The sequence below is a fragment of the Pan troglodytes genome, chromosome 10, assembly GCF_028858775.2.
Source record: "Pan troglodytes isolate AG18354 chromosome 10, NHGRI_mPanTro3-v2.0_pri, whole genome shotgun sequence".
Classification (NCBI taxonomy): domain Eukaryota; kingdom Metazoa; phylum Chordata; class Mammalia; order Primates; family Hominidae; genus Pan; species Pan troglodytes.
The window spans coordinates 16,628,255-16,655,008 of NC_072408.2; the positions used below are offsets into that span (position 1 = coordinate 16,628,255).

At 46.1% G+C, this 26,754-nt stretch overlaps 2 protein-coding genes across 11 annotated transcripts in view; one reads left to right on the plus strand and one right to left on the minus strand.

Annotated features, from left to right (window-relative positions):
* LOC451825 (ATP-dependent DNA helicase DDX11-like) overlaps window positions 1-9,861 on the minus strand; it is a 30,710-nt gene extending 20,849 nt beyond the window's left edge. Inside the window, 4 exon segments of the mRNA XM_063786296.1 lie at window positions 7-255; window positions 5,557-5,704; window positions 5,806-6,146; window positions 9,750-9,861. Of these exon segments, the coding sequence (XP_063642366.1) occupies window positions 7-255; window positions 5,557-5,704; window positions 5,806-5,906 (498 nt within the window). The 5' untranslated portion in view covers window positions 5,907-6,146; window positions 9,750-9,861.
* An 86-nt stretch (window positions 9,862-9,947) lies between these two features.
* Window positions 9,948-26,754, plus strand: part of CLEC2D (C-type lectin domain family 2 member D) — a 123,641-nt gene continuing 106,834 nt past the window's right edge. For 6 of the 10 annotated variants that reach the window (XM_063786320.1, XM_063786324.1, XM_063786325.1 and 3 more), the window contains exons 1-2: window positions 9,954-10,883; window positions 23,264-23,374. The gene's annotated coding sequence lies outside the window, so the exon portion shown is untranslated. Of the gene's footprint in view, window positions 10,884-23,263; window positions 23,375-26,754 lie in introns of all 10 variants that reach the window. The other 4 variants (XM_063786321.1, XM_063786322.1, XM_063786319.1 and 1 more) reach the window with 3 other exon arrangements.

Consider the following 26,754-nt stretch of genomic DNA (forward strand, 5'->3'; position numbering starts at 1 on the left):
TCTCACCTTTAGTCGGTCCACCAGGTCCCTCTCTTCTTTCTTCTGCACAAACTGAGTAACCCAGGCCGGTTCTCCAGCAGGCCTCGGGGTGCCTGCAGCCCCTTCGCAGGAAGAAGATAGACACAGGGATTCATCTTTCTCATCATGTAAGGGGCCAGTTCCAGTTTCAAGGAGTCGTGCCTCTTCTTCACGCTTCTTCTGTTCAAAGTCACGGAGCCAGGAGAGGGCCCCACAAATAAGACTTAAGGACTTCCCCTGCAGGAAGAAAAATGATCTTTAGAAACAGGAAAACAACAAAGCCTCCCAAATGACCTTTCCCCATTTTAATAAAAGCTTGAAAGAAGGTCTGGCTGTACATAGGAGAGGATGCTCTAAGACCAGCCTAGGAAAGGAAAGGAAGGAAATTAGCACTAGAATAGCCAGGAAAAACAGAAAAAAAGGAAGAAATGGAAACTGGGCCCAAGAAGCAGGAAAAAGCTTCTTTAATTATCCAGCTCACTGTTCTGAAAACAAATTTGAAGCAGTTTATCAGATTATCAGATTCTATGTAAATATCGCACATAATTAGAAGGGGAGACATTAGACAAAAAGTCCCCTAAAAGAATTAAGGCCCCAAACTGCTGAGCAAGAAATCCCAGGTACTCGCCAACGGGGAGCCACAGTGACCACGCGGCCTTTGTGCAGCTCGTGCGTGGATACAGGATGATCAGTCACGAGTGCCAGTGTTTACGGTTTGTGTTTTTTGTTTTGTTTTGTTTTTTAAAGCAAACTAATCACTCTGGAACACCAATTTTTTTGTCTGTTTTTGAGAGGAGGTCTTGCTATGTTGCCCAGGCTGGTATGGAACTCCTGGGCTCCCACAATTCTCTGGCCTCAGCCTCCCAAGTGGCTGGGACCATAGGTGTGCGCCTCCACATACAGACTGGAGAACACTACTCTTGACTTAAGACCAGAATTTTCCGTAAGCCTGATTGAATTGTATTCCTCCAAATTCCTGTGTTGAAATCCTAACCCCCAGCATCTCAGAATGTGGCCTTATCTGGAAATAGGACTGTCACAAATGTAATTAGTTAAGATGAGACTACTAGGACGAGACCCAGCCTAAAGGGCTAATATCCTTATTGGAAAGGGGACACGTGGACGCACACATGCACAGAAGGCAGGCGATGTGATGATACCCAAGGAGAACACGCCACCTATAAGCCAAGGAAAGGGGCCTGAAGAGATCTTTCCCTCACGACCCTCAGAAGGGACCAAGCATGCTGACACCTTGATCTCGGACTCCAGCCTCCAGCGCTGTGGGATGTCAGTTTCTGTTGTTTAAGCCCCAGTTTGTGAAGCTTTCCCCTAGCAGCCCCAGGGAACCAATACAGTTCTTCCAGAGAGGACCCTTCAGGGAGCGCCACAAGGAGGCGGCCCTGGTGTCCACAGGGGAATTCAGCTCAGGGGAGTCTCTGGAGGACCCCATGCCTTCTGCTCCAGACAGTCAGCTCTCTGAGCCTGCTGAACCCAGAGGGGATCTCAGAGTATCCAGGGCGGGGTGAAACACCTCGTATGACTAGGGTTGGGGCAGCAGCGCGGCACAGGAGTCAGAGCCTCAAACTCCACAGCCAGGCGCCAGGGTTCCAGCTGCCTCACCCACCTGCAGCTCTGTGGCTCAGGCTGGCCTCACTACGCTTGTTTCCACGAGTACAGAAATGGAAATGACAACAGCAGCACCTTCCTCATAGAGCTGGTGCAAGCAGGACATTAACACACACAAAAGGCCAAATCCTCTGGATTAGAGCATTACCTGGCAAATAACAAGTGATCGGTTGGAGTTAGCTAACTTTTTGCTATCATTAAGTAATAATAATAAAATTATTAATAGCATTATTCTGGAATATGGGATCTATTAGTTTTCATCAAAATCTTGAAAGGCCCTGGGATAGGATAGAATGACCTTGCTGACAAATGGATGGATCCCATATTTTTAGGAAAGCCCCATATGTACCATTTCCCTCAGCTTTTGATAGCAAGTAAATGGCAAAGAGTTCCAGGCAGCATTTCCCAGCAGCACCTGGAGGGCGGCTCTTCTGTGCTGCCTGTGATATCGGAAGCAGTCAGCTTCAGCTGTCACTGGGCTGGGAGACACAATGGTTAGAAAGCCAGTGCCCTCCATTTGAAAGTGAGCTGAGGAAGTTCCTAAGGGTATGGTCAAAGTTATCTTTCAAAAACAACCGTGGTATACTCCGGCACAACAGCAAAAGAATAACTGAGGCCCACTGTTTTCTACATCCTGTAATAAGACCACAAAACTTTTAGACTGGAAAATGTTAAAAGGATTTATAACCAAAGGCTCACCTTCCTGGGGTATCATCAACAGTTACATGATTTATGCCAAGATAAGCAAATTCATTCACTCTGAACACCTGCTGGTTGCAGCAAGCATGGGGCTCAGAGCTGAGAACACAAAGGTGCAGAGCCCCTAGAAAATGCTCACAGGTTCACATGTAACATACAATTCGAGGGCATCATAGATCCCCGCAAAGCATGCATTCCAGGTTGGAGGACTCCTGGAACTGCAGTGTTACACAAGGCACAGCACACACCAAGTGGTAATGGTGACTCAACTTGATAGACCTGTATAAGGCTTAAAAGGTGACTATCAAGGATAAACAGCATCTCGGGCAGCTAAGGTGGGGCACCTGTGCATCCAAGGTGGGGAAGGGCATGGTAGGCACAACAGGTAACACAAACCCCACTCAGGGTGTCCCACAGCATGGCTGCTCCTATGGGCTGCGGGACACCCAGGACAGGAGAAAACACTCTATTCAGGAGACGATTTAGAAGACAGAAGAATGTCAAAGGTAATAAAGCCACAGGGTACATTCACAGAGAGTGCACACAAGAAGATGAAGCTATAGAACCAGAAACATCGACAATTAAAGGCTGAGCAGAGGAGGAAGACGCAGAAGCCTGGAGTGCAGAAGACTGAGATGGAAAGACCTGAGAGGGAGAAGATGGGTTGTCAGGCTAAACAAGGTGAAAGGGGTCAGGTACAGTGGCTCATGCCTGTAATCTCAGCACTATGGGAGGCCACGGAGGGAGGACTGCTTGAGCCTAGGGGTTTAAGACCACCGGCTTGAGCAGCATAGTGAGATCTCATTCCTACAAATTAAAAAATTAGCTAGGTGTAATGGCGCACACCTGTAGTCCCAGCTGCTCAGGAGGCTGACGTGGGAAGATCACTTGATGCCAGAAGGTCGAGGCTGCAGTGAACCATGATCTTAACACTGCACTCGGCCCTGGGCAACAGAGCGACACCCTGTCTCTAAAATTAAACAAGGCAGAATGAACATGCACTCATCTGTGTTCCAAAGCACACTAAAATTAACCAAAGTAATATGGAGGCTTACACCCACAAAAACAAAGAAAGTGGAAGGAGGAATATGTTTTAGGAGAGAGGGAAAGAAGGCAGAGACATGGAAGTGATTCGGCAGAGACACTCAAGCCCAAGTGTCCCCAGAGATCTCCACCACTCATTCTCAGAAAGACTCAGGAAGTGGTAGGAACACAGCAGGCCACTGAAAACAAAGGGACAGGTTGAAATTCTTTTTAAGAACAATTAGATTCCCAGGTTGCAATCCCTGCGCCTGCTCCTTGCAGAAGACAGGAAGTGGGCTCTAAGTGGAAGCTGAGCTAGGAGAGACCTGGAGGCAACCGGCAGATTGAGGAGGCAAGAGGGAGGGACAGGAGGGCCAGGCTGAAAGCAGGCACTGAGGGGGACTCTCCACCTGGATCCCCTTCCCCAGACCACCTCCCGGAAGACCGGCTATTGGGCTTCAGCGTCTGTACCTGCTGGGCCAGAGCTCAGAGGCACCTGCTCTGGAGAGACCGAAGACTCTAGGGAAAAATCCCACAGATGTGCTGGCAACTGGAGGCCCCCAACAAAGGAGCCCAGCCTGGCAGCCACAGCCAGCCTGCCCTGCAGACTCAGCCTTTCTGTGCCCTGTTCTTCAGCATACACAGGCAGTCCAGGGCTGCCAGACGTTTGAGGAAAGCCTCCAAACGGACATATACCCTGATGTGGTGTGGGTGCGGCCGTCTGTCCCCACTAACACTCATGCTGAAATCTGTCAAGTCAGTCTGAGGAGCAACTAATTCAAATGACAGGGAAAGGATGGAGGATTCCAGGAGGGCTCCAAAGTAAAAATGGAATTGGTCACTGCTGTGGACTGAATTGTATCCCCACCAAAATGCATGTTAAAAAAATGTTTTTAAAGAACAAAAACAAAACAAAAGAAGCTGTGTATGGTGGTGTGCACCAGTAATCTTGGATCTTGCCAGCCACCAGGTACTTGGGAGGCTGAGAGGGGAGGATCGCTTGAGTTCGAGACCAGCCTGGGCCACATAGTGAGACTGCCCATCTTAACAAACAAACATATGTGGAAATCCTAACCCCGCCATGTGACTGTACTACAGATCTGGCCTTCAAGGGTAAAGGAGGTCATAACGGAGCAGCCATAAGGGAGCAGCCCTTGTCCTCATAAAAGAGAAAGAGACACCAAAGATTTGGTTTTCTCCTCCTCCTCTTTTCTTGCTCCACAGTAAGAACGCAGCCATCTGCAAGCCAGGAAGAGACCCCCTCCCCAGAACCAGAACCCTGCCAGAATCTGGATCTTCAACTTTCCAGCCTCCAGAATGGTGAGAAAATAAATTCCTGTTAAGTCACCCAGTCTATGGTATTTTACTATGGCAGTCCTGGCCGACTAAGACAGGAGTTATCTGTATGGAAAATCATATTGAGAGGCCACTGGATGATGTGGGAGGAACTGGCATAGGTATATTAAAAACTAAACTAACTTTAAAAGGGCAATTATTAACTAGAAAAAACAGAATATTAGGACATATTGTTCAAGACAAAATTATGTTCAAAACATAATCATAACACACTGGTTCACTCAGCAGAAACTAAAACTTAGAATTATATTTGAAGGATGGGGAACGGGAGGGAAAAGAGTTGGTAAGAAAGCCGTCTCATCTACCGTAATAGGTAGGCACCAATGACTTTAGCCTAATTTTTCTCAGACCACAGAGCTATGTTTAAGACTTTAGGCCGGGCACGGTGGCTCATGCCTGTAATCCTAGCACTTTGGGAGGCCGAAGCGGGCGGATCACGAGGTCAGGAGACTGAGATCATCCTGGCTAACACGGTGAAACCCCGTCTCTATTAAAACTACAAAAAATTAGCCGGGCGTGGCGGCGGGCACCTGTAGTCCCAGCAACTCAGGAGGCTGAGGCAGGAGAATGGCGTGAACCCGGGAGGCGGAGCTTGCAGTGAGCCGAGATCGTCCCAATGCACTCCGGCCTGGGCGACACAGCGAGACTCCATCTCAAAAAAAAAAAAAAAAAAAGACTTTAATAGAGGAAGTGACTATTACTCAGAAAGATAAACTGAGAGAGACTACTCTGCCCAACTTCAAACTATGAAAATCTCTGGATGGGCAAACAGGAAAAGCTAGCACGGCTGCCGTTAAGTTGTCCTTTTCAGTATCTCTCACTGTTCATACTCACAGTGCCAGTTGGACTCTCAAATATCCCAATCTTGCCAGCCTCCAAAACCCGGTACAGCTCTGCCATGAAGTCTTCCTGGATGGAATAGGGTGTGAAGGGAAAAGGAAAATGGATGGCACCAACCTTCTGTGTTTCATTAGCCATGGACCTAGGAAAAATAAATACAACATTAGGGAGCTCTCTCATGGTCCAGGAAGAAGTGGCTTGAAATCTGGAGCATTATTTAAGAGCAGTCTCCACACTTGTTACCAAATTTCTCCTTTGTTCTGGGAAGCAGAGACCATGTTCTCTCCATCCTTCGCAGGTCCACATGAGGCCATACCAGAATCACGCACTCCATCTAGCGGCATTTAACGGCTGTAGCAGAATGCAGACCAGGAAAGCCCCTAAACCCAATCTCCCCTGCATTTCACCGTGGCTCCGATACCTTTCTAATGCCTCTACAAAAGGCTTAGAGCTCTCTTCTCAAAGACCAGCACCCCTAAGATCAAGGGTGTTGCTTATAATGACTTTTGCAGCTTTCTTCTCCCACGTCTCTGCAATGCACATTCACAAGCTGAAGCTACTTCACTTTATCCCGTGGTGAAGTCCTGGAAAATCATGACGCACAGGCAGAGGACCATAAGCACAGCTTGATTTGGATAGCGCAAGTTAACATACACGTCCTTTTTTTTTTTCCCCCGCAGACAGAGTCTCACTCTGTCGCCGAGGCTGGAGTGCAGTGGCGCGATCTCGGCTCACTGCAAGCTCGCCTCCCGGGTTCACACCATTCTCCTGCCTCAGCCTCCCGAGTAGCTGGGACTACAGGCGCCCGCCACCACGGCCGGCTAATTTTTTTTTTTTTTTTTTTTGGTAGAGACGGGGTTTCACTGTGTTAGCCAGGATGGTCTCGATCTCCTGACCTCGTGATCCGCCCGCCTTGGCCTCCCTAAGTGCTGGGATTACAGGCGTGAGCCACCGCACCCGGCCTACACGTCCTTATCTTACAAGTATCTTTAGTTTGCTTCTTAGTTCATCCTGGCCTCCATTTCCAGCACCGACCAGAGCCGCCACCTACTAACTTTTCTGGCCTCAAGACCTGTGAGCTTTCTGTTTGGCTCCAGACAGGAGAGCTCTCTTCACAGCCACGGGGCTCTGGCTGGAACAGCTTCCCAGTACTGAGACCAGGCATTTTTCTTTCCTTGCTAGGCTAAGGTCTAAGAAAAACTCTGCTCCATGTTGACGTCATCTTTTTTTTTCTCCTCTTCTGAACCTAATTATCTCTGAGACAGTGATTCAAGGAAGAAAGGAGAGGTAAACGCTATCTGGAGGCCTGACTCTTCCATCCTGGTTCCCACACCTCTCTCTTTGGAACTCACTTCTCCAAGCTCTTTGCCAGGTCTGTCTCTTCTAAGCACAAATGTTAGTAAGTCCCAAACCCATTTTACTAATATTAGTAGATCGAGAGCCCATCTTTATAACTTTGGCCTCAATAAGACTAGTGATAGTGTCACTCTACGAGGGGAAAGGTAGTTGCCACGATGCTCTTCGGTTTAGGGGCAATTAAAATGACTACAGATTGGTGGCAGTTTATGGATTTGCACAAGAAGAGAGAACTCACAGAACTAGCATTATTTTACCCTCTGTCTTTACAGAGGTATATTTGGCTGTTTTGTTAGACATTCTGGGGACAAGAAAAAATGAAAAAAGAAAAACATGACTACAGAGGTAGAGGAATTATTACAAGAAGGGTAATTAAAAAATATGATTTACAATTCAATCCTGAGAGAGGGGTATGTACTGAAAAAGCTTTAACACATGAAGGAAAGGGGAAGAAAGGTACCTAACAAATTTTTGAGTACCTCCTATGTGTTAAACACTCTACAGTGGTCTTTTGCTTTTATTATCTCATTTAATCTGTACAACACTATAAGGATACAGCTACTGGATACTGATGCTTACAGAAATTAAATAAGTCACAGCTAAAAAGTGGAAAACCAGGGATTCGAATCCAGGTCCAAATGACTGTGCTTTAGTGAAGCTCATCCGGTTGCAAGAGATATCCAGCATAAGTGAAGGGAGGTTCACTGAAGGGAGGTTCACAAACTGAGAGTAAGAATTGAAACTATCTGGGAAAGGCCAAAAACAGAAGCAGACTAGAGCTGCAAGGCAGCTCGGACTTCAAGACAGCTCCAGGAACGTCACCAGCAAACACACACCCACGGGGTTCACTCTCCTGCTCAGCCAGGCGCCGGATACAGCCACAATCTCACTCCCTCAGCGCACTCGGTTTCTGCTTATCCCAAACTTTCGCTTACACGTGGCCTCATCAGCCCCTGGACCTTTCAGCTTCAGCTCCCACTGCCAAGTAAAAAGTCTTCATGTCTCCTCGTTCTGAATCCCAAGACAAAAAGCTGACCAGCAGCTCCTCTCAAGACAGAGCACTGCTCAGCCTGAGACTGGTCAGGCTCCCAGCCTCATCTACTCAGCTCGGGCCTTGCACTTGCTGCTCCCCTTGGCCTGGAGAAGGAGTCCTCCTCAATATCCAGGCTTTGGCTCACCTCCTCAGAGAAGCCTCTCCGGCTGTCTGGCCGCTGGACAGTGGTCAAACACCACCCCCACTCCTCACCCCCTAGCTTGCTCTAAGTCACTTTTTAAAAATCACATTACTCTGTATTTAATTTATTCATAGCTCTTAGCACCATCTGAACCTATTTATTCTTCCTCACTGGAATATACGTTCCACAAATAGAGGAACCTTGTCTGTCTTGCTCTTCTCTGGCTCCAGGACTCAGAACTAGGTGCTTCAACACCTCATAGGCATTCAACAAAAATCTGATGAAGGAATGAGTAGCCAGCCAGACATCGGGGCTGTAAGTAAAGGTTTCTCTTCCGAGGCTGGGTAACGGAGGTCCCATGACTTGAATACCTATTAGTTAAATGGCCAGTTCTTTAATGGTTTCAAACCGTTTTCAGATAACCCCACAAAAACCCTGTGTGGTATTTTTATAAGCTCTATTTTATAGAGAAAGAAACTGAGACTCAGTAAACTTATATGACTTGCCCAAGGTCACTCAGTAAGTGCTTGAACTCAGGATTTGAACCACATCTGCCAGACCCCCAAGCCACCTGAAACTTTCTATCTCCTCACTTTTCCTCCCACCAGGGTAAGTGGGATAAAAAAGACAGACTTGGTGACCAAACTCTAGAATGACAACACTAAACAATACAGAAGAAACGTAAGTATTATTTCACTTCCCCATCAGTGGTAATTATGGATCTCATTATTCCAGAAGCAGCACAGGCTAAATCACAGAGGTTTAGATAAATCTGAGTATAACGGATTCACTAAGCCCTATTAAAAACATTTGCAGTGACTTGTTCAGCCCTCTTCAGGTTGGCTGTGTGGAGGACAACCATCACCTCCCAGTGCCAAGGCACACACCAGGACAGCAAAGCTCATGCTCATAAAACGAGGTTAGAGTTGTGAAAGCACTTCAGGAACATATTAGTTCTTAACGTGTTCATTTTCTTCAGTCCCCAATTATCACTCATTACCGAGTACAGACTATTGTTGTGGGCTCAGTTGTGTCCTCCCCACATTGATCTTGGACATCCCAAGCCTCTGGGACTGTGAGAAAACACATTTCTGTGTCTAAGTCACCCAGTTTATGGTATTTTGTCATGGCAGCCGGGGCTGACCAAGACAACTATGTGGCAGGTACTACCTACCGTATGGCCCTAAAATGTTTTAACTTCACACACCTGGAAAGCACCACAGCCCCAAGAGAAAAGCTTTTCCGCACTGCTGTTAAGCCAGGGCCACACACTGCAGTGCTGCGGTGCTCCACCAGCTGGAGGATGGCCTGGCCCATAATACCCGCATTCCCACCTTGCTCTGGCCCTGTGTCCCCTCCAACGTGCATCCTGAGCTCGCACCCTGTGTGGAACCCAACCAGCTCTTATCAACATTTAAGTCCACTTTTATGACACTTCCGTCAACAATCTGGTCAACTGCACTCATCCCTGGCCTCCGTACTGTACCCTGCTCCGCCTCGATTCCCGCCCTGGGGGAAGCCAGACTCACGCAGCTAACTTTATCGGCTCTGGGCTCTGATCGCCAAGTTTAGGATCCCAGCTGTATCCTTGCTAAAGTTAGTATCGCTGGGGCTCAGTTTCTGTAAGAGACAGGTGGGTTACAAGCGCTCACTCACTGTTGCAGTGTCTTATCTACGTAACGTAATCCATGAAAAGTTCAACACAGCTAGGCCAAATCTAAGACCCAGACACGCGACTGCTGTTAATGCCCACTCCTGCGCACCGCCCAGTTCCACCGCAGGCACAACCTTCCTAGGCCTACCCCGTCCCCACACAGGGGTTCCCGCTTGTCAATCACGCTGGCCCGGCCCTCCACTTCCGGAACGTTTTCCCGCTCCGGACGGGCCACCCACCTTTGCAAGCAGGGGTCCGGCGCCGGAACAGACACCCAGTTTGCAATTTCACCAGTCTGCCCTTCCTCGTCCCGCTGCTCCTCGTCCTAAGAAGCTCTGCTGCCACACAGCACTGCGCTCACCTTCTTCGCCGGCAGAATTGCTACGCTGAAAGCCAGGCCCCGGGAATCAGGGCAAACGCCACTGAATTTGAAACTGGCGGGTCCCCTCAATAAAAGGCTGCCGGAACAAACCCCGCCGCTGCGCATGCGCACTCCGGGACGCGCGCGAACACGCAGCAGCCAGAATCTACAGGGGCGTGGTTTGCGCGCGCAGGAACTTGGATCTCAACCCCAGGGCTAGGTGCCTCCTCCCGCTGCTTTCCGCCAGCTGCGGGGTGTGAAATTAATCCCCGCCGATTAGCGCCAGGTGTACTAAGCCCTGGATGGTTCCCTGACCAGATGAAACATCAGCCGATGTTCTAATGCCCGTCCCCTGGGCGCTGTCCCCGAGAGGGAAAACCTGTTTTCTGACCCCGGCTCTAGTCGGCCTCTGGAGGTCTGCAGCTGGGTTATTTTACCTCTGAAACGGACGACACCTGCCCCGCTCACCCCAGCGGCTCCTCCACACGGAGAGATGGTGTTAGTCAAAGGCCGTCTAGATGACGAGTTTATGAAATTGTTCCTGGCCCGTGCCAGGCACGACCTTGCAGAGAGCCCAGAAGATGAAGCCCCAGCCCTGCCAGGAGCTCACCTGCTAATTAGGAGGACAACGAATCAACTCACCTCCCTAGACTTTGCTTCTCCTTTATTCAGTGAGGGATTGGACTAGCTGGTCCTTAAGGACTTTTCAGAAAGTCTGGTTCTGGGAGATGACCAATGGGATCATCTTATGCTATGAGCTTTCCTGGAGTGACAGGTAATTGGTGCGCCTTCCCAGCAGGGTCAGGGAGAGTTGCTGGGACTTGAAGGGAAGGCTTTTGGGGAGAGGAGCCAGTGTTACAAACTATCGAAAAGCTTGGAGGTGGGAAATTTGCGAAAGGTGATTCCAGGGTCAGCTTTTTTGTCACCTGCTTCCGACTTCGGCAGTTTGGAGAGGACGAGTAATACCCTTCAGGGTCTTGGGATATGGCCCAGCAAAATTCTTAGAGGGTCTTTGGAGTCGTAGTTTTAAGTTTAGAATTAATGGGCAGAGTATTTAAATAGCCATTTCTCCAAAGATGTATACAAATGGCCCACAGGCTCATAAAAATGTTGCCTTCCACCCTATAACATGTTTTTGCATAGAAAAGTTTTAAAATAACTGTTGTCTGGTAAATTGACACCTCTGGAATAGAACGTGCGCTAGGTTTTTTACTCTACTGCTTCAAACCCCATCCTACACACACACTCCTAGGGTGTGAATCATCCAGTTTAAGAAGCATCCTTAGAGAAACAAAGTTGATAGTGTGTCCAGAATTGATGGGTTCTTGGTCTCACTAACGCAAGACTGAAGCCGCAGACCCTCGCGGTGTTAGTTTTTAAAGGCGGTGTGTCTGGAGTTTGTTCCCTCAGATGTTCCGATGGGTTCGGAGTTTTTTCCTTCTGGTGGGTTTGTGGTCTTGCTGGCTCAGGAGTGAAGCTGCAGACCTTCGCCTGAGTGTTACAGCTTTTAAGACGGTATGTACTGGAGTTGCTTGTTCACCCTGGTGGGTTCGTGCTCTCAACTAGCTTCAGGAGTGAAGCTGCAGACATTAGCAGTGAGTGTTACAGCTCGTAAAGGCAGTGCAGACCTAAAAAAACAAAAAGAACAAAGCTTCCATACTGTGGTAAGAGAATCCCAGTGAGTTACCGCTGCTGGCTTAGGGCAGCCTGGGTTTATTCTCTTCTCTGGCCCAACCCACATCCTGCTGATTGGTCCATTTTACAGAGAGCTGATTGGTCTGTTTTACAGAGAGCTGATTGATCCGTTTTGACAGGGTGCTGATTGGTGCGTTTTTATAATCCCTGAGCTAGACACAAAAGTTCTCCAGGTCACCACTAGATTAGCTAGATACAGAGTGTCGATTGGTGTATTTACAAACCGTGAGCTAGACACACAGTGCTGATTGGTGCATTTACAAACTTTGAGCTAGATACAGAGTGCCGATTGGTGCATTCACAATCCCTTAGCTAGACAAAGGTTCTCCAAGTCCCCACCAGATTAACTAGATACTGAGTGCCGATTGGTTCATTCACAAACCCTGAGCTAGACACAGGGTGCTGATTGGTGTGTTTGCAAACCTTGAGCTAGATACAGAGTGCCGATTGGTGTATTTACAATCCCTTAGCTAGACATAAAGTTTCTCCAAGTCCCCACTAGACTTAGGAACTCAGCTGGCTTCACCAAGTGGATGCGGCAGGGGGCAGCAGGTGGAGCTGCCTGCCAATCCCGCGCTGTGCACCGGCACTCCTCAGCCCTTTGGGGGTTGATGGGACTGGGCACCGCGGATTAGGGGGCGGCGCTCGTCGGGGAGGCTCCGGCCGCGTAGGAGCCCATGGCTGGGGCGCCGGCGGGCGGCTCAGTCATGGCGGGCTGCTCAGTCATGGTGGGCTGCAGGTCCCGAGCCCTGCCCCGCGGGGAGGCAGCTAAGGCTCGGCGAGAAATGGAGCACGGCAGCTGCTGGCCCAGGTACTAAACCCCTCACTGCCCGGGGCTGGCGGGCCGGCCGCTCTGAGTGCGGGGCCCGCCGAGCCCACGCCCACCGGGAACTCGCGCTGGCCCGCAAGCGCCGAGCGCAGCCCCGGTTCCCGCCTGCGCCTCTCCCTCCACACCTCCCTGCAAGCTGAGGGAGCTGGCTCCGGCCTTGGCCAGCCCAGAAAGGGGCTCCTACAGTGCAGCTGCGGGCTGAGGGGCTCCTCAAGCGCGGCCAGAGTGGGTGCCAAGGCCGAGGAGGCGCCAAGAGCGAGCCAGGGTTGCGAGGGCTGCCAGCAGGCTGTCACCTCTCAATAGGACGTGAAGGTCGGTCGGGGTCTGGTTGTAGAAGGCTTTAAACAACAAGCTAATAAATTTATACTTCACACACACATTTTTAAACAGAGGAGTGGATTTGCAAATGCAGTGTCTTGGAAATATTAAGCTGGAAGCAGTGTGAAGGATGGTTTGGTGGGGAGAGACCAGAAGTAAGCAGCCAAGTTGGGTTGTGCAGTAAACCAGGCAGTGCAGTAGAGGCTTGGACCTCAAGAGTGACAATAGACGTGGAGAGGACAAAGGCCGTACCCACCAGGCTGTAAATCTGCATTGTGTCCCTCCATCCTCCCCTTGCTTCTGCCCTGGAGGCTTATATTTAGAGAGCTGTACTCCTAACGTGAGGCCCTGGGCTTTGTCTCAAAGGTAAAGGCAAAAGTTCCTTATGTGGACTACCTCTGCATTTGTTATTAAACAGCCTTAGATGATGCCATTAATTGAATGAACTCAGAGGCCTTCTTGATAAACTCTCAAAACTCAGGGCTTAGGAAGAAAAGTGCTTGTACTAATGTAGAAATATTTTCTATAACCGGACAGTGAGAGCTATAGAAACCCATTATGCATTCTTCTTTGCCTTCACTGCTAGTGATCTCAGGGCTAAATATTGTACATTGTTTTAGTTTTCTTCGGTAAGCATTTTTAAATTTTGTTGTTGTTGTTCTCATTCCTTCTTGCTAATTTTAAGTGCATGTTCTAATAAAGTCTGACTGCCTGGCGGGCAGATCACGAGGTCGGGAGATCGAGACCATCCTGGCTAACACGGTGAAACTCCGTCTCTACTAAAAATACAAAAAAAAAAAAAAAAAAATTAGCCAGGCGTGGTGGTGGGTGCCTGTAGTCCCAGCTACTTGGGAGGCTGAGGCAGGAGAATGGCGTGAACCTGGGAGGCGGAGCTTGCAGTGAGCCGAGATCACGGCACTGCACTCCAGCCTGGGCGACAGAGCGAGACTCCGTCTCAAAAAAAAAAAAAAAAAAAAAAAGTCTGACTGCCTGGATCCAGATATTCCCCACTCCACCATTCAACTGGCTGAATGACCTTGGCCTATGACTTAAGCCTTCTGAGTCTCTGCTTTTCTCACGAATAAAATAAAGATAATAATAGGACCTATGTTCTAGAATTCTTATGAGATAAGTGAGATAATCCTGGTAACATAAAGGGCTTAACATCTTACATGTCATTGTGGAAGCTTAACAAATGGTAGCTATTACTGATATGAATTGGGTTTGGTTTCAGCGTTCCTCTGCTTTTATTATAAATTTCCTTAGATCGTCTTCTAGAAGGAGAGCATGTGGGAGGTACAAGTTTGTTTTCAACAAGCAATTCTCTCAGGAACTAAGAGTGAGAACTGAGTCACTTCTGCCATAAGGGCAGCAAGCCTTTCATGAGGGATGTACCCCCATGGTCCAAACATTGCCCACCAGACGCCACCTCCAACACTGGAAATCAGATTTCAACATGAGACTTAGGCCGAACAAACCACATCCAAACTGGAACACCGAGGTAGTGGGAAAGGCTCATGAAATGTGCCTGTGCTATAAGAGAAAACATTATTAGAGACTAGATTGTTCTGTCCCCAAAACCCTATATGCCTCACTGTGGAACAGCGCAAGATGCACCCTAATAATATTTACTTCTCTGAACCCCAGTTTCTTGGATTATTATGTCTATCTTGATATGTTACTTTAGCTCATTAAGCCACACCGTAGTGGGGGTGGGACATGTTGTTTCTTCACATAATAGGTTGATGTACTTAGTCAAACTAAATTTTCAGTGGTGTTTGAAAATGGGGGGACTAGAACTCAGGAAGGTGGTAAAAGCTGGATATATGGATTTGATCACCCCTGGGAAACAACAACAACAACAAAAAACATCTAAACTAAAGCTGTGGAGGTAGTAAGATTACTGAAAGGAAAAGTTTCCAAAAAGAAGGAGGTATCCACATATAAAAGAATGAAGTAGGATCCTTGTCTTATACAATATATCCAAATTAACTTAAGATGGATTTTCTAAAGTTAAAATGAAGTTAAAAATTAAAGTTAAAAGCTATAAAACTATAAAACTGGTAGAAGAAAACAGAGGGGAAAAGCTTTATGACATTGCATTTGGCAATGATTCCTTGGCTATGACACCAAAAAGCACAGGCAACAAAAACATTGATGATGAGTTGAGGGATTTGTAAAATAACATAAAAATAGATGAATTGGACAACAACAAAAGTTACAACTTCTGTGCATTGAAGGACAGGATCAACAGAGTGAAAAGGCAACCTACAGAATGGGAGCAAGTATTTGTAAATCATCTATCTGATAAGGGGTTAATAACCAGAATATATAAAGAACTTCTATATCTCAGCAACATGAAAACAATCTGATTTAAAAAATGGGCAAAATACTTAAATAGATATTTCTCCAAAAAAGATGTGCAAATGGCCCACAGGCACATGAAAAGATGCTCGACATCCCAGTCACTGGGAAAATGCAACTCAAAGCCACGATGAGGTACCACTGCAATCCATTGGGATGGCTACTATTACACACACACACACACACACACACACACAGCCAGGCACAGTGGCTTATACTTGCAATTCCAGCACTTTGGGAAGCTGAAGCGAGAGGATAACTTGAGGGCAGGTGTTCAAGACCATCCTGTGTAACATAGTGAGACCAGATCTCTGCAAAAAATTTAAAAAAATATTAGGGGGGAATCGTGGCACACACCTGTAGTCCCAGCTACCCAAGAGGCTGAGGTAGGAGGATTGTGTGAGCCCAGGAGTTCAAGGCTGTAGTGAGCTATAATTGCACCACTGCACTCCAGCCTGGGTGACAGAGCAAGACCCTGTCTCAAAAAAAAAGAAGAAAGAAAAAACCTCAACCCAAAAGGAGCAAAACAAAAAATAAATGATGGCAAGGATATAGAGAAATTAGAACTTTTGTACATGGCTGGTGGGAATGTAAAATGGTGTAGCCGCTATGGAAAAAAATTAAAAATAGAATTACCATATGATCCAACAATTTCACGTCTGGGTTTGTAAACAACAGAAGTAAAAGCAGTGTCTTGAAGACATTTTTGCACACCTGTGTTTATAACAGCATTATTCGCAACAGCCAAAAGGTAGAAGCAACCCAAGTGTCTATTGACAGATGAGTGGATAAAGTGTGGTATATACATACAGTGGAATATGATTCAGTCTTGGAAGGAAGTTCTGACACATGCTACGACATGGATGAGCCCTGAGGCTATTATTTGTATTAGGGTTCTCCAGAGAAACAACCAGCAGGGTGTGTGTGTGTGTGTGTGTGTCTACACAGAGCGAAAAAGAGGCTTAAAGAATTAGCTCATGCAGTTGTGGAGGACTGGTGAGTGAAAATCTGATTGTATTGGCTGGCAGGCTGGAGACCTAGGGAAGAGTTATGGTTCAAGGCCAAAGGCAGTCTGCTGGCACAACTCCTTGTTCAGGGGAAGTCAGTCTTTGCTCTAGTAAGGTCTTCACCTAATTGGATGAGGTCCACCCACATTACGGAGGGTAATCTGCTTTACTTAGAGTCCATTGATTTAATTGTTAATCTCATCCAAAAAACACCTTCACAGAAACACCCAGAATAATGTTGGCCAAATGTATGGGTACGGTGGCTCAGCCAAGTTGACACATAAAATTAACCATCACATTATACTCAGTGAAAAAGCCAGTCAAAAGACAAATACTGTATTATTCTACTTACATGAGGTTGCTAGAGTAGTCAGATTCATAGAGACAGAAAGTAGAAGAGTGATTGTCAGGGGCTGGGGGAAGGGCAAATAGGGAGTTGTTTTACGGGTGTAAGAATTTCAGTTTTGCAAGAGGAAAAGTTCTGGAGACTGGTCGCACAACAATGCGAGTATGTTCAACATGAATGAAGTGTACATTTGAACAGGGTTAAGGTACATTTTATTATGTATATTTTCTTAAAAGTTTTTGAAAAAAAATGAGGAACAGAGAATGACCTTTAAGAAATGTCCACATTTGAAGATGGGAAAGGAAGATGAGAGAATGATGAATCAGTGAAATAGAAGGCAGTTTACAGCTATCTGAGCCAAAGGACAAAATGATCAACACTGCAATATAGTACAGTCAAGGTGAACACTAATTAGAAAAAAGTCTCCTGGGTGTGATCATTCAAAGGGCAACTGCACTGAGTTGAGTGTTAATACATTAGTTTGAACAAAACCACTTTGCAGGGTGAAGATGACTCTAGGTGATGCGGTTAAAGGAGGAAACCTGGAGGGGCGGAGAGAAACAGGAGAGGAATGGACTTGAGGGTAGAAGGAAAGGAGACCATGCAAAGGAAGACCCTGGAGATACAGACAAAGTGAGAGGGCCACTTTTGCCTCTGCCTTTGACATTTCCTCCTGCCGGGTAGCCTGACTTGGTCAAGATTCTAAAAGTTATGAGATAAGGGCCCCATAAATCAGACTAAGCTGGGGCAGCTGCCCTAAGAATGTGCAGCTAGGGACTGGTGGCAAGAAACAGACCATGGCAGGTTTGGAGAGATCCTCAAGGAGTCCAAGCCTGAAGTAAATTGCAGTGGAAGCCAAAATGTCAAAGACAAAGTACAAAGCTAGGCTGAAGGCCAAGTGGACAAATGCCAATGCACAGTCACGGGCTGCATAACGATATTTCAGCCAACAACAGACTGCATATAGGAAGGTGGTTCCATAGATTATAACAGAGCTGAGCAATTTCTGTGACCTAGTGGCATAGTAACTATCATAACATGGTAGCACAACGCATGACACATGTTTGTGGTGGTCCTTGTATAAGCAAACCTGAGTTGTCAGTGTATATGAGTATAGCTTGGAGAGTTACATACAGTACACAATACTTGATAATGATCATAAATGACTGTTACTGGTTTATGTGTTTACAATACTTTTATTATTATTTTAGAGTGTACTCTTTCTAGTTTTGTTTTGTTTTTGAGACAGAGTCTCGCTCTGTTGCCCAGGCTGGACTGCAGCGGCATAATCATAGCTCACTAAAGTGTTGAACTGGGCTCACGCCATTCTCTCACCTCAGTCCCCCAAGTAGCTGGACAACAGATGCACACTATCACACCCAACTAATTTTTTTTATCTTTACTTTTTGTAGAGACAGGTTCTTGCTCTGTTGTCTAAACTGGTGTTGAACTCCTGGCTATATGTGATCCTTCTACCTTGTCCTCCCAAAGTACGGGGATTACAGGTGTGAGCCACCATGCCCGGCCTTTGCTTTCCAAAAACGAAGCTGACTGAAAAGCAGATTCAGCCAAGAGCCTTCAGGAAATATCCCAGAAGGAAGCATTGTTATCATAAGACGCGGCAGCTTCATACGTGTTACTGCCCCTGAAGACCTTCCAGTGGGACAACACATGGAAGACAGTGATATTGATGATCCTGACCCTGTTTAGGCCTGAGCTAATGTGTGTGTTTGGGTCTTAATTTTTAACAGAAAAGTTTAAAAACTACAAAAAAATTTTTTTAAATAGAAAAAAGCTTATAAAGAAAAGCTGTACAGTTGTGTTTTAAACTAAGCGTTATTACAAGAGTCAAAAAGTTTAAAAAATTAAAAGGTGTATAAAGTGAAAGAGATACAGAAACCTAAGGTTAATTTACTGAAGAAAGAACAATATTTTAACAAATTTAGTGTAGCCTAAGTGTCCACTGTTTATAAAGTCCACAACAGTGTGCAGTAATGTCCTAGGCTTTCACCTGCATGCAACACACACTCCCTGACTCACCCAGAGCAACTTCCAGTCCTGCAAGCTCCATTCATAGTAAGTGCCTGTGTGTGGAAAAACCACCTCCAATGTGTTTTTCTTCTGCTCTCACACCACAGCAACCATCAACATGGAAGACTTCTATGACCACATACAGGGGAATTTCTCCCCACACACCAAGCAAGCAAGCAGTTCTGGAGGGGACACCAGCTAGGTGTCCTCCAGTTCAATTGTGACACCGCCTACCTGGAGATAGCATCAGATCCCACAGGTTGTAGGCTCAGTCTCCCAAGACTGTCCCCTCCTTCCCAAGATAGCAAGTCCAGGTCTCTAGAACATCTGACCCACCAGCTTCAAGTTGGGGTTCCTATGACCTCTTCTTTGTGTTTGATTAATTTGCTAGAGTGCTCACACAACTCAGGGAAACACTTATGTTTACTGGTTTATTACAAAGGGTATTTTACATGATACAAATAAACAGCCAGATGAAGAGATACATAGGGTGAGTCTGGAGGGGTCCCTAACCCAGGAGCTTCTGTGGAGTTGGGGTGTGCCACCCTCCTGGCATAGGGAAGAGTTTTGTCAGCCTCCACGTGTTCAGCTTTCCGGAAGCTCCCTGAGCCCTGTCCTCTTGAGCCTTCAATGGAGACATCATTGGGTAGACATGATTGACAACCATGTACAAATACAACTGGACCAGAAGGGATGATCTAACACTAGTTGTATGAGATGGGATAACCCACCAAGGCTTATCCAGATTCTTCTTGGCCTCTCTGTGCAGCATTCCCACCTCCTAAGGATGGGCAGGACCCTCTCTGGAATGAGGATCTTATGATGTGCAGAGTCCTGCCTTGGGCAGGTGAAAGGAGGGCAGGAGAAAGAGACAGAGAGAGTCCGTTTTCTGAGCCTAAAGTGTCCCAGCACTATAACAAGACTATAATGAGGGCTATAGAAGTTATGAGCCAGGAACCCTGGACAAAGACATGTAAATACTATAATGCTATAGTGCCCTTTAGAGGCATACCACTTTTATCTTTCAAACCATATGTTTACTGTGCCTTTTCTCTGTTGAGACATTTGGAGACACAGATACCATCATGTTGAAGTTGCCCACAGTATTCAGTATAGTCATGTGCTGCACAGGTCTGTAGCTTAGGAAATGTAAACTAAAGAAAAATGACCAAGGTGAATCCTGATCATTTTAGGTTTATTTGCTGAGGTTGAGGACATGCCCAGGAAAGAACGTAGATCCACAGGAAACATTGTGTTTCATGCTTTTTCCAAAGAGGGTCTTGGGATCCCAATATTTAAAGGGAAAAGGCCAGGTATTGAAAGAAGAAGATACATTTTTAAAAGGGTATGGGTAGATAAGAGGCAAGCAGTTGCATTCTTTTGAGTCTTTAATTAGCCTTCACATGTAAGAGGGTAGGGGAACAGTCACTTAAACATTCATCTAGTTCAATGTATCTGCATTTTTACATAAGATAAACAGGCAGGGGGAGCAATCAGATATGCATTTGTCTCAGGTGAGAAGAGGGATGACTTACGTGTCTTGTTCCATGCCTGTGAAGATAAGCCATCAATTTACATGGTCAGGGTGAAATTCAACGTAACTATCTTAGGGTAAATATCTTGGGGGCCCATAAAGAATTTCCTTAGTTTTTCTTTAATGTTATTGAATGACTGTTGGCATTCCACTGTCTAATATAAAGGTTCCGACTCTGACATTTTAAATGCCTCAGATAAGTGCTTTACTAGGAGACCAAAATTAGGGATCAAAGGTGACAAAAGCCAACTATACCTAAGGCTCCTTTTAGTTATCTGATTTTTGAGAGCCTTGATAGTGGCTATTGCTTGTTACCTGTCAGGCATCAGACTCTGCCTACCTTATTGCAGGCAAACCCCTGAATAGACTACCTGCTCTTTGCATATTTGCAAAGAGATACTTTATGATCCAATTCCACCAGGTTGTTTAAAACTAGTATTGGCCGGGTGCGGTGGCTCACGCCTGTAATCCAGACACTTTGGGAGGCCCCCGTTGAAGGATCGCTTAAGCACAAAAGTTCAAGGCCAGCCTGGACAACACTGTGAGACTCCATCTCTACAACAAATACATTTTAAAAATTAGCCATGTGCAGTGGCACACATATGCAGTCCCAGCTACTTGGGAGGCTAAGGTGGGAAGCTCGCTTGAGCCTAGGAGGGCAAGGCTGCAGTGACCCATGATCACACCACTGCACTCTAGCATGGGTGGCAGAGTGAGACCTTGTTTCAAAACAATCAAACAAAAACTGGTATAAACAGTCTTCATAAGTGGGGCTAGCAATGAGTAAATTACCCATGCATTGTAATAGTATTCCCCTGTTTAATTGCAAGCTTCTCAAATCTTTTAGTAAGATTTTTTTCAAAAATGGTAAAGGAATACTTAAATATTTGGGCAGTACAGTCTAGCAGTTTTGGAAGTTTGCCCTAGTCTCCAGATCTTGCCATTCAAGTGCAAAAACAACTGGGCTTTCTCCTCAATTAGTAGACACTGAACAAAAGCATCCTTTAATTCCTACGCTGAGAACCAGCCATAATCCCTGGGGTAGCTGTAAGTGGGGTATATGGGTTAGCCATGATTGGGTGGGTATCTTGAACGATGTCATTAATAGCTCTCAAATTTGCACAAATTGATACTAATTGGAGTTTGGTTTCTTCACTGGCAAGATGGTGGTATTGTATTGAGACTGTCATGATTGAATAAGTCTGTGCTTTAGAAACCTGTGTAATCCCCCTGTATGACTTCTAATTCTTTACCTTTTAAGCAGTGTTGTTTTTATGTGGAATTAATGCCTTTTTAAATTCAGCGTGCACAGGCTGAGCTTTGACTGCTAGTTCAGGTTCCCTGTCTTCCCAAACAGTGCTACTCCCTCTGTTGTAGACTTCCAGCAGGAATGGTTCTTGAGTTCTTTTCTCTGGCTGAATCACCAGTGCCTGTAGGCATAGGACATGTTTGGGTGATACCTGGATTCTTAGATGTTGTTTCTCAGGAGCAAAAGTGACTTGGGCATTTAATTTACATAACAAATCTTGGCCCAACAATGGAATAGGGCAATGTGGCATATACAGAAAGCTATACCTCAATCTTATATCCCTCAATTTATATTCTTAGGGCTTAAGAAAGAATCTCTGTTGTAACTTCCCAGTGACTCCAGCCTTGGCTGGAAACATTGCTACAGTATCAACCAATAAGCCAGTCATTTTGTTCCCCACTGTCGCTTGTACCCAGGGCTCCTGTAGGGAAATTATTGTTGCTCTGTTAAATCAGGCGGAGTCCCTGTGCCCCATCAGTCTTCATCAGAGTCACAATCCTGCTCCACCATCTCCTTCTTTGGTGTATATTTCCCTTTTCCTCTCCCTTGTCTTTTTTATTACCATCTTTTCTCTGTAGCTTAGGGGGGCATACTTCTCATGTCCAGATTTCCCAACTGTAGGCACACTGGTCCTTGTCTAGGGATTCCTTTCTATTTCACCCGTCATTCTTCCACCTTTTTGAACAGTCTCCACAAAAATGGTTGCCTGTCTAGCTTTTCTTGTTTCTCTAGCATTGAAGTCTTTGTAAGCAATATCTGTAAACTGGGAAGGGTTCATTCCAACAGTCCCTTCCTGCTTTTCTAATTTTCTGTTAATGTCAGAAGCACTTTGGCTGATGAAAGTTATATTTATGACCCAAACATGTTCCAGAGCCTCTGGATCAATATCTGAATATTTTCTGTAAGCCTGATACACTTGTTCCAACCAAGCGGCTGGGTTTTCATTGGCCTCCTACCAGAGGTCATGGATGTTTTTTATTGAGGCTTTGCTGCTTAGGTACTCCCTTTCTTAGGAGTAATCCTACAGTCAAGATATAACCTCATTATTAAGGTTTCATTTGCGTTTCACTAAGGAAATTGCCTCTGGGATGTTGGAGGACCCAGCAGGGTCTTCCTGGTATAGCCTTCTGGCTCCATCATTAGTCTTGTCTAAAAATAACCCCCTTTCATCATAAAATTTAATAATGCTTGTACACCTTCTATTGTGGAATGATGAGTAGAAGAAATACTGGTGAATATTTCAGTCATCTCCTATGGATCATCCCTATAGGATGGACTTGAATATTTTTCAATTTACTTAGTCAAAGATAGAAAATGGTGAATAACCAAAATAGCCCAGGAGTATGGTCCTGTGCATTTAATCCTCCAACGGGCAATTTGCATAACAGAAATTGTTCTGCCACATGAGGGTGTACGCTCTGGTCAAATTTAGTTGCCTTGTCAGGTCTTAAAAGGGGAGCCTATTTCTTGGCTACCTTTAAAATGAGGAGGGGCCACCACACCCTGTAAGTCTGTATTATCTGGATAATCCTCTGGTGGAGGGGGCAGAGATGGGGCAACTCAGGGTACTGTGCTGGTACTGCAGCTGGGGCCTCCATGGGAACCTGCACAGGCACCAGAGCAGGCTGCAATGGGACAGGCACCTGCAAAGCCTCAGCATCATTTGCCTGTGGAGGGTTTATAGTTGATAAGATTATCCTATCTCCTTCTCTTCCTCCTCAGGTAATGGAGAGTGAGGAGATTTTACCTGATATGGTCCTGTTTGCACCATCAGCCAGCAACCTTTCTGGGAAGCATGCTTATTATGTACCAACATAGAAGCTTGAATATAAGGTATGCAGTCCCAATTTCCGGATCTCAGATTGAAATGTTCAAGCTGTAAATTCAAAGAACCATGTAATGGCCACCTATCTTCCTCATGTATCACGTACATTGGCCACACCTTATTGCAGTAGATTATCTTTTTTGTCATAGGGTTATCACTGTAGGCTTACCAGTCAGCCAATATGAACCACAGCAGGCTCTGAGAGGGGATTGATGAAAAAAACTTCCCATGGTGGACACAAACAAAACACAACCAAAACAAATGAAGCACTTTTCCAACCCAGGCTTTCACAAAGGAAGAGACTGGTATGGAGTCACTATGAGTCATTTTTTCTACCAGTGGTACCACAAATGGTCCAAAGGCCCAAATGGTAAAGAAAGTGGACTACTACTTTGCACCCCAGTAGACTTACCTGGTTGTACAGCTCATCAGCTCATCCAAAAAGCTAGTTTCCCAGCACTTTGGGAGGCCAAGGCGGGCGGATCACGAGGTCAGGAGATGGAGACCATCCTGGCTAACAAGGTGAAACCCCATCTCTACTAAAAATACAAAAATTAGCCGGGCATGGTGGCTGGCGCCTGTAGTCCCAGCTACTCCTAGGATGCTGAGGCAGGAGAATGGGATGAACCCAGGAGGCAGAGCTTGCAGTGAGCCGAGATTGCGCCACTGCACACCAGCCTGGGCGACAGAGCGAGACTCCATCTCAAAAAAGATAAAAATAAAAAAAATAAAGCTAGTTTCCTCTCACCAACTAAAAGCAAAAGTAGGCAGTCAGTACTGAATGGGGGAAAGGAGGAAGTTTCCCTGAAGTAGAAAGAGTTTTGGCAGCCTCTCTTTGGCAGACTTTGGGGCTGTCTCTGCAGTTCCCTTCTGCCATGAGTAGCCAGTGCCACGGAGCATTTGCCGCTAACCTCTGGTAATGTGAGTGAGTTAGCCCTGACCTGCTGCCGCCATCAATTGCTCCACCTCTTGGGAACCAAGAAGTCCTCCCAACAATATGGATGAGTTAGTCCTGGTATGAAGCTGTGACCAATTGCTTTGTCTGTTGGGAGCTGACAGGGTGCAAACAGCCCAGAGCACAGGGCTTCTGGCTGGGCTTGCCAAAATTTGTAACCAAACCCAGATCTAGGCCACTTGTTGCTTGAAAGCCAAAAGTCTAGAGACGAATGTTGGTGAAAGGGAAAGTTAGCTACATTCAGGAAGCCAAAAACTCGAGGGAGGCTGTGAACTCATCTTCAAAGACCACCTCTCTGATCCGGGAGGTTTTAAGGGAAATTAGGAGCAGGGCAAACAATGATCGAAGCATTTCACAAAAAGTTTTTGTTACTAAGCCTGACCTAACCTGAAAATAGCCTTAGCTTTTTTTCTGTCTCTCTTTTTAGATACAGGGTCTCACTTTGTCACCCAGGCTGGAGTGCAGTGATGTTATCTTGGCTCAGTGCAGCCTTGACCTCCTGGACTCAAGTGATCCTCCTGAGTAGATAAGATGACAGGCATGCACCACCATACCTAGCTAATATTATTATTAATTATTATTATTATTTTTGTTTGTGTATAGGCAGGGTCTCGCTTTTTTGCACAGGCTGGTTTCATCCTCCTGGCCTCAAGCAATCCTCCTACCTCAGCTTCCTGAAGTGCTAGGAACACCAGTCTGAACCACTGTACCTGGCTGATCAGAGCATTCTTATGAAACATGTGAAGTCTCAGGCAGGCAGGCAGGCAATCACTGTTTTCTTGGTCAATGTTGTATGACCTTCTGCAGGTACCATCAGGCTATTCTTATCAAGCCACTCAGCCCATTCCCAGAGTTTTTTGTCAGTGTTTTTTCTTTTATGTCTGCTGAAGGTCCTGTATTTCTGAGGCTGTTTTTAATGAATAATCTACAGTCTCAGGAAAAGCAATAACTGTATTCAAGCAAACAAGCTCTTCTCTAACATGGAGTCAGTACTGTTACAGTTTTTTTTGTTTTTTTTTTTTGAGACAGAGTCTCTCTCTGTCACCCAGGCTGGAGTGCAGTGGTGTGATTTCTGCTCACTGCAAGCTCTGCCTCCTGGGTTCACGCCATTCTTTTGCCTCAGCCTCCCGAGTAGCTGGGACTACAGGCACCCGCCACCACGCCCGGCTCATTTTTTTTTGTATTTTTAGTAGAAACGGGGTTTCACCGTGTTAGCCAGGATGGTCTCGATCTCCTGACCTCATGATCCGCTCGCCTCAGCCTCCCAGAGTGCTGGGATTACAGGCATGAGCCACCGCACCCGGCCATGTACTGTTCCAGTTTTATCCAATAGTGCATACAATTTAGAAGCAGTGAAAAACATTCTGATTATGACCAACTTTAAAGATGTAATGTCAGTCCATTCTGGCCAATGTGGAAACAGGTTCTATGGTCTTTCCATATCTTTCAGTGTTCTCAGAACCAAGTTTCAATAGCCTTAATATTTCATTACTTTTGAGAAAAAAAAAAAGTTGCCCTCTGACTTCATGCCAGAAAAACTGCTAAGGATTTTATATTATCTCCTTAAATCCTCACAGCAATGTTGATAGATTAAGTCAATCCCTCAGGATTGGGTTTGCCTGTGATAGAAAACTCACACTCCCTTGCCCCCTTATGAGCAAAGTCTGAAGGTAAACTGTGCAAAATGATGAATACCTCTGCTAGCATAAGTGATCTAGGTTCTTTCTATCTTTTGGCTCTTCTGCCTTTTAATATATCACTTCCTGCTGATGGTTTAAGATCACTCTTTAGCCCCAGGCATCGTGTTTCATTTTAGTCACGAAGAAGACAGGCAGGATAGAAATGCATGTGCCCTTGCTCTTTAAGAATACTTCTTGAAAGTGCCATATGGGACTCTGCCTTCCACTGCTTGGTCAGAACTTAGCTACGTGGCCACACCTAGCTGCAAGGGAGGGTGGAAAACATATTCTCCATTCCAGGCAGCCAAATGCATGGTTTTTTAAAAAGGAAGAAGAGTATTGGAGGACAGTTCCACAGAGGTGTTATAAATACCATTTTGTGGATGAGAAATCAGGTGCAACGATATTGAGCTCTGACCTTTGAAGGAGCATAAAGAACTAGTCAGGAATACCTGTGTTCTTTTCCAGTAAATTCACAGCTGGAGTCACCCCAGCAGTGGCATCTGGGGAGTTCCCACAAGGGAGTACCCCAAACCATCCCAAGATGGGACCAGTTGGAATCCCAAAGAAAGAAGCACTAGATGCCAGGGTGATCAGTTCAAATTTATTACGAGAACTTAGGTAGAAACTGGGTTTCACCATTTCCTCCAGATAGGCAGTTAGGGAAAGAGGTGCTCTACCTAGCGAGGTCTGCAGCACGAGGATCAGGGAATGGAGTTGATGAGAGATTAAGGCATTTGGCTCAGGGCCTGGC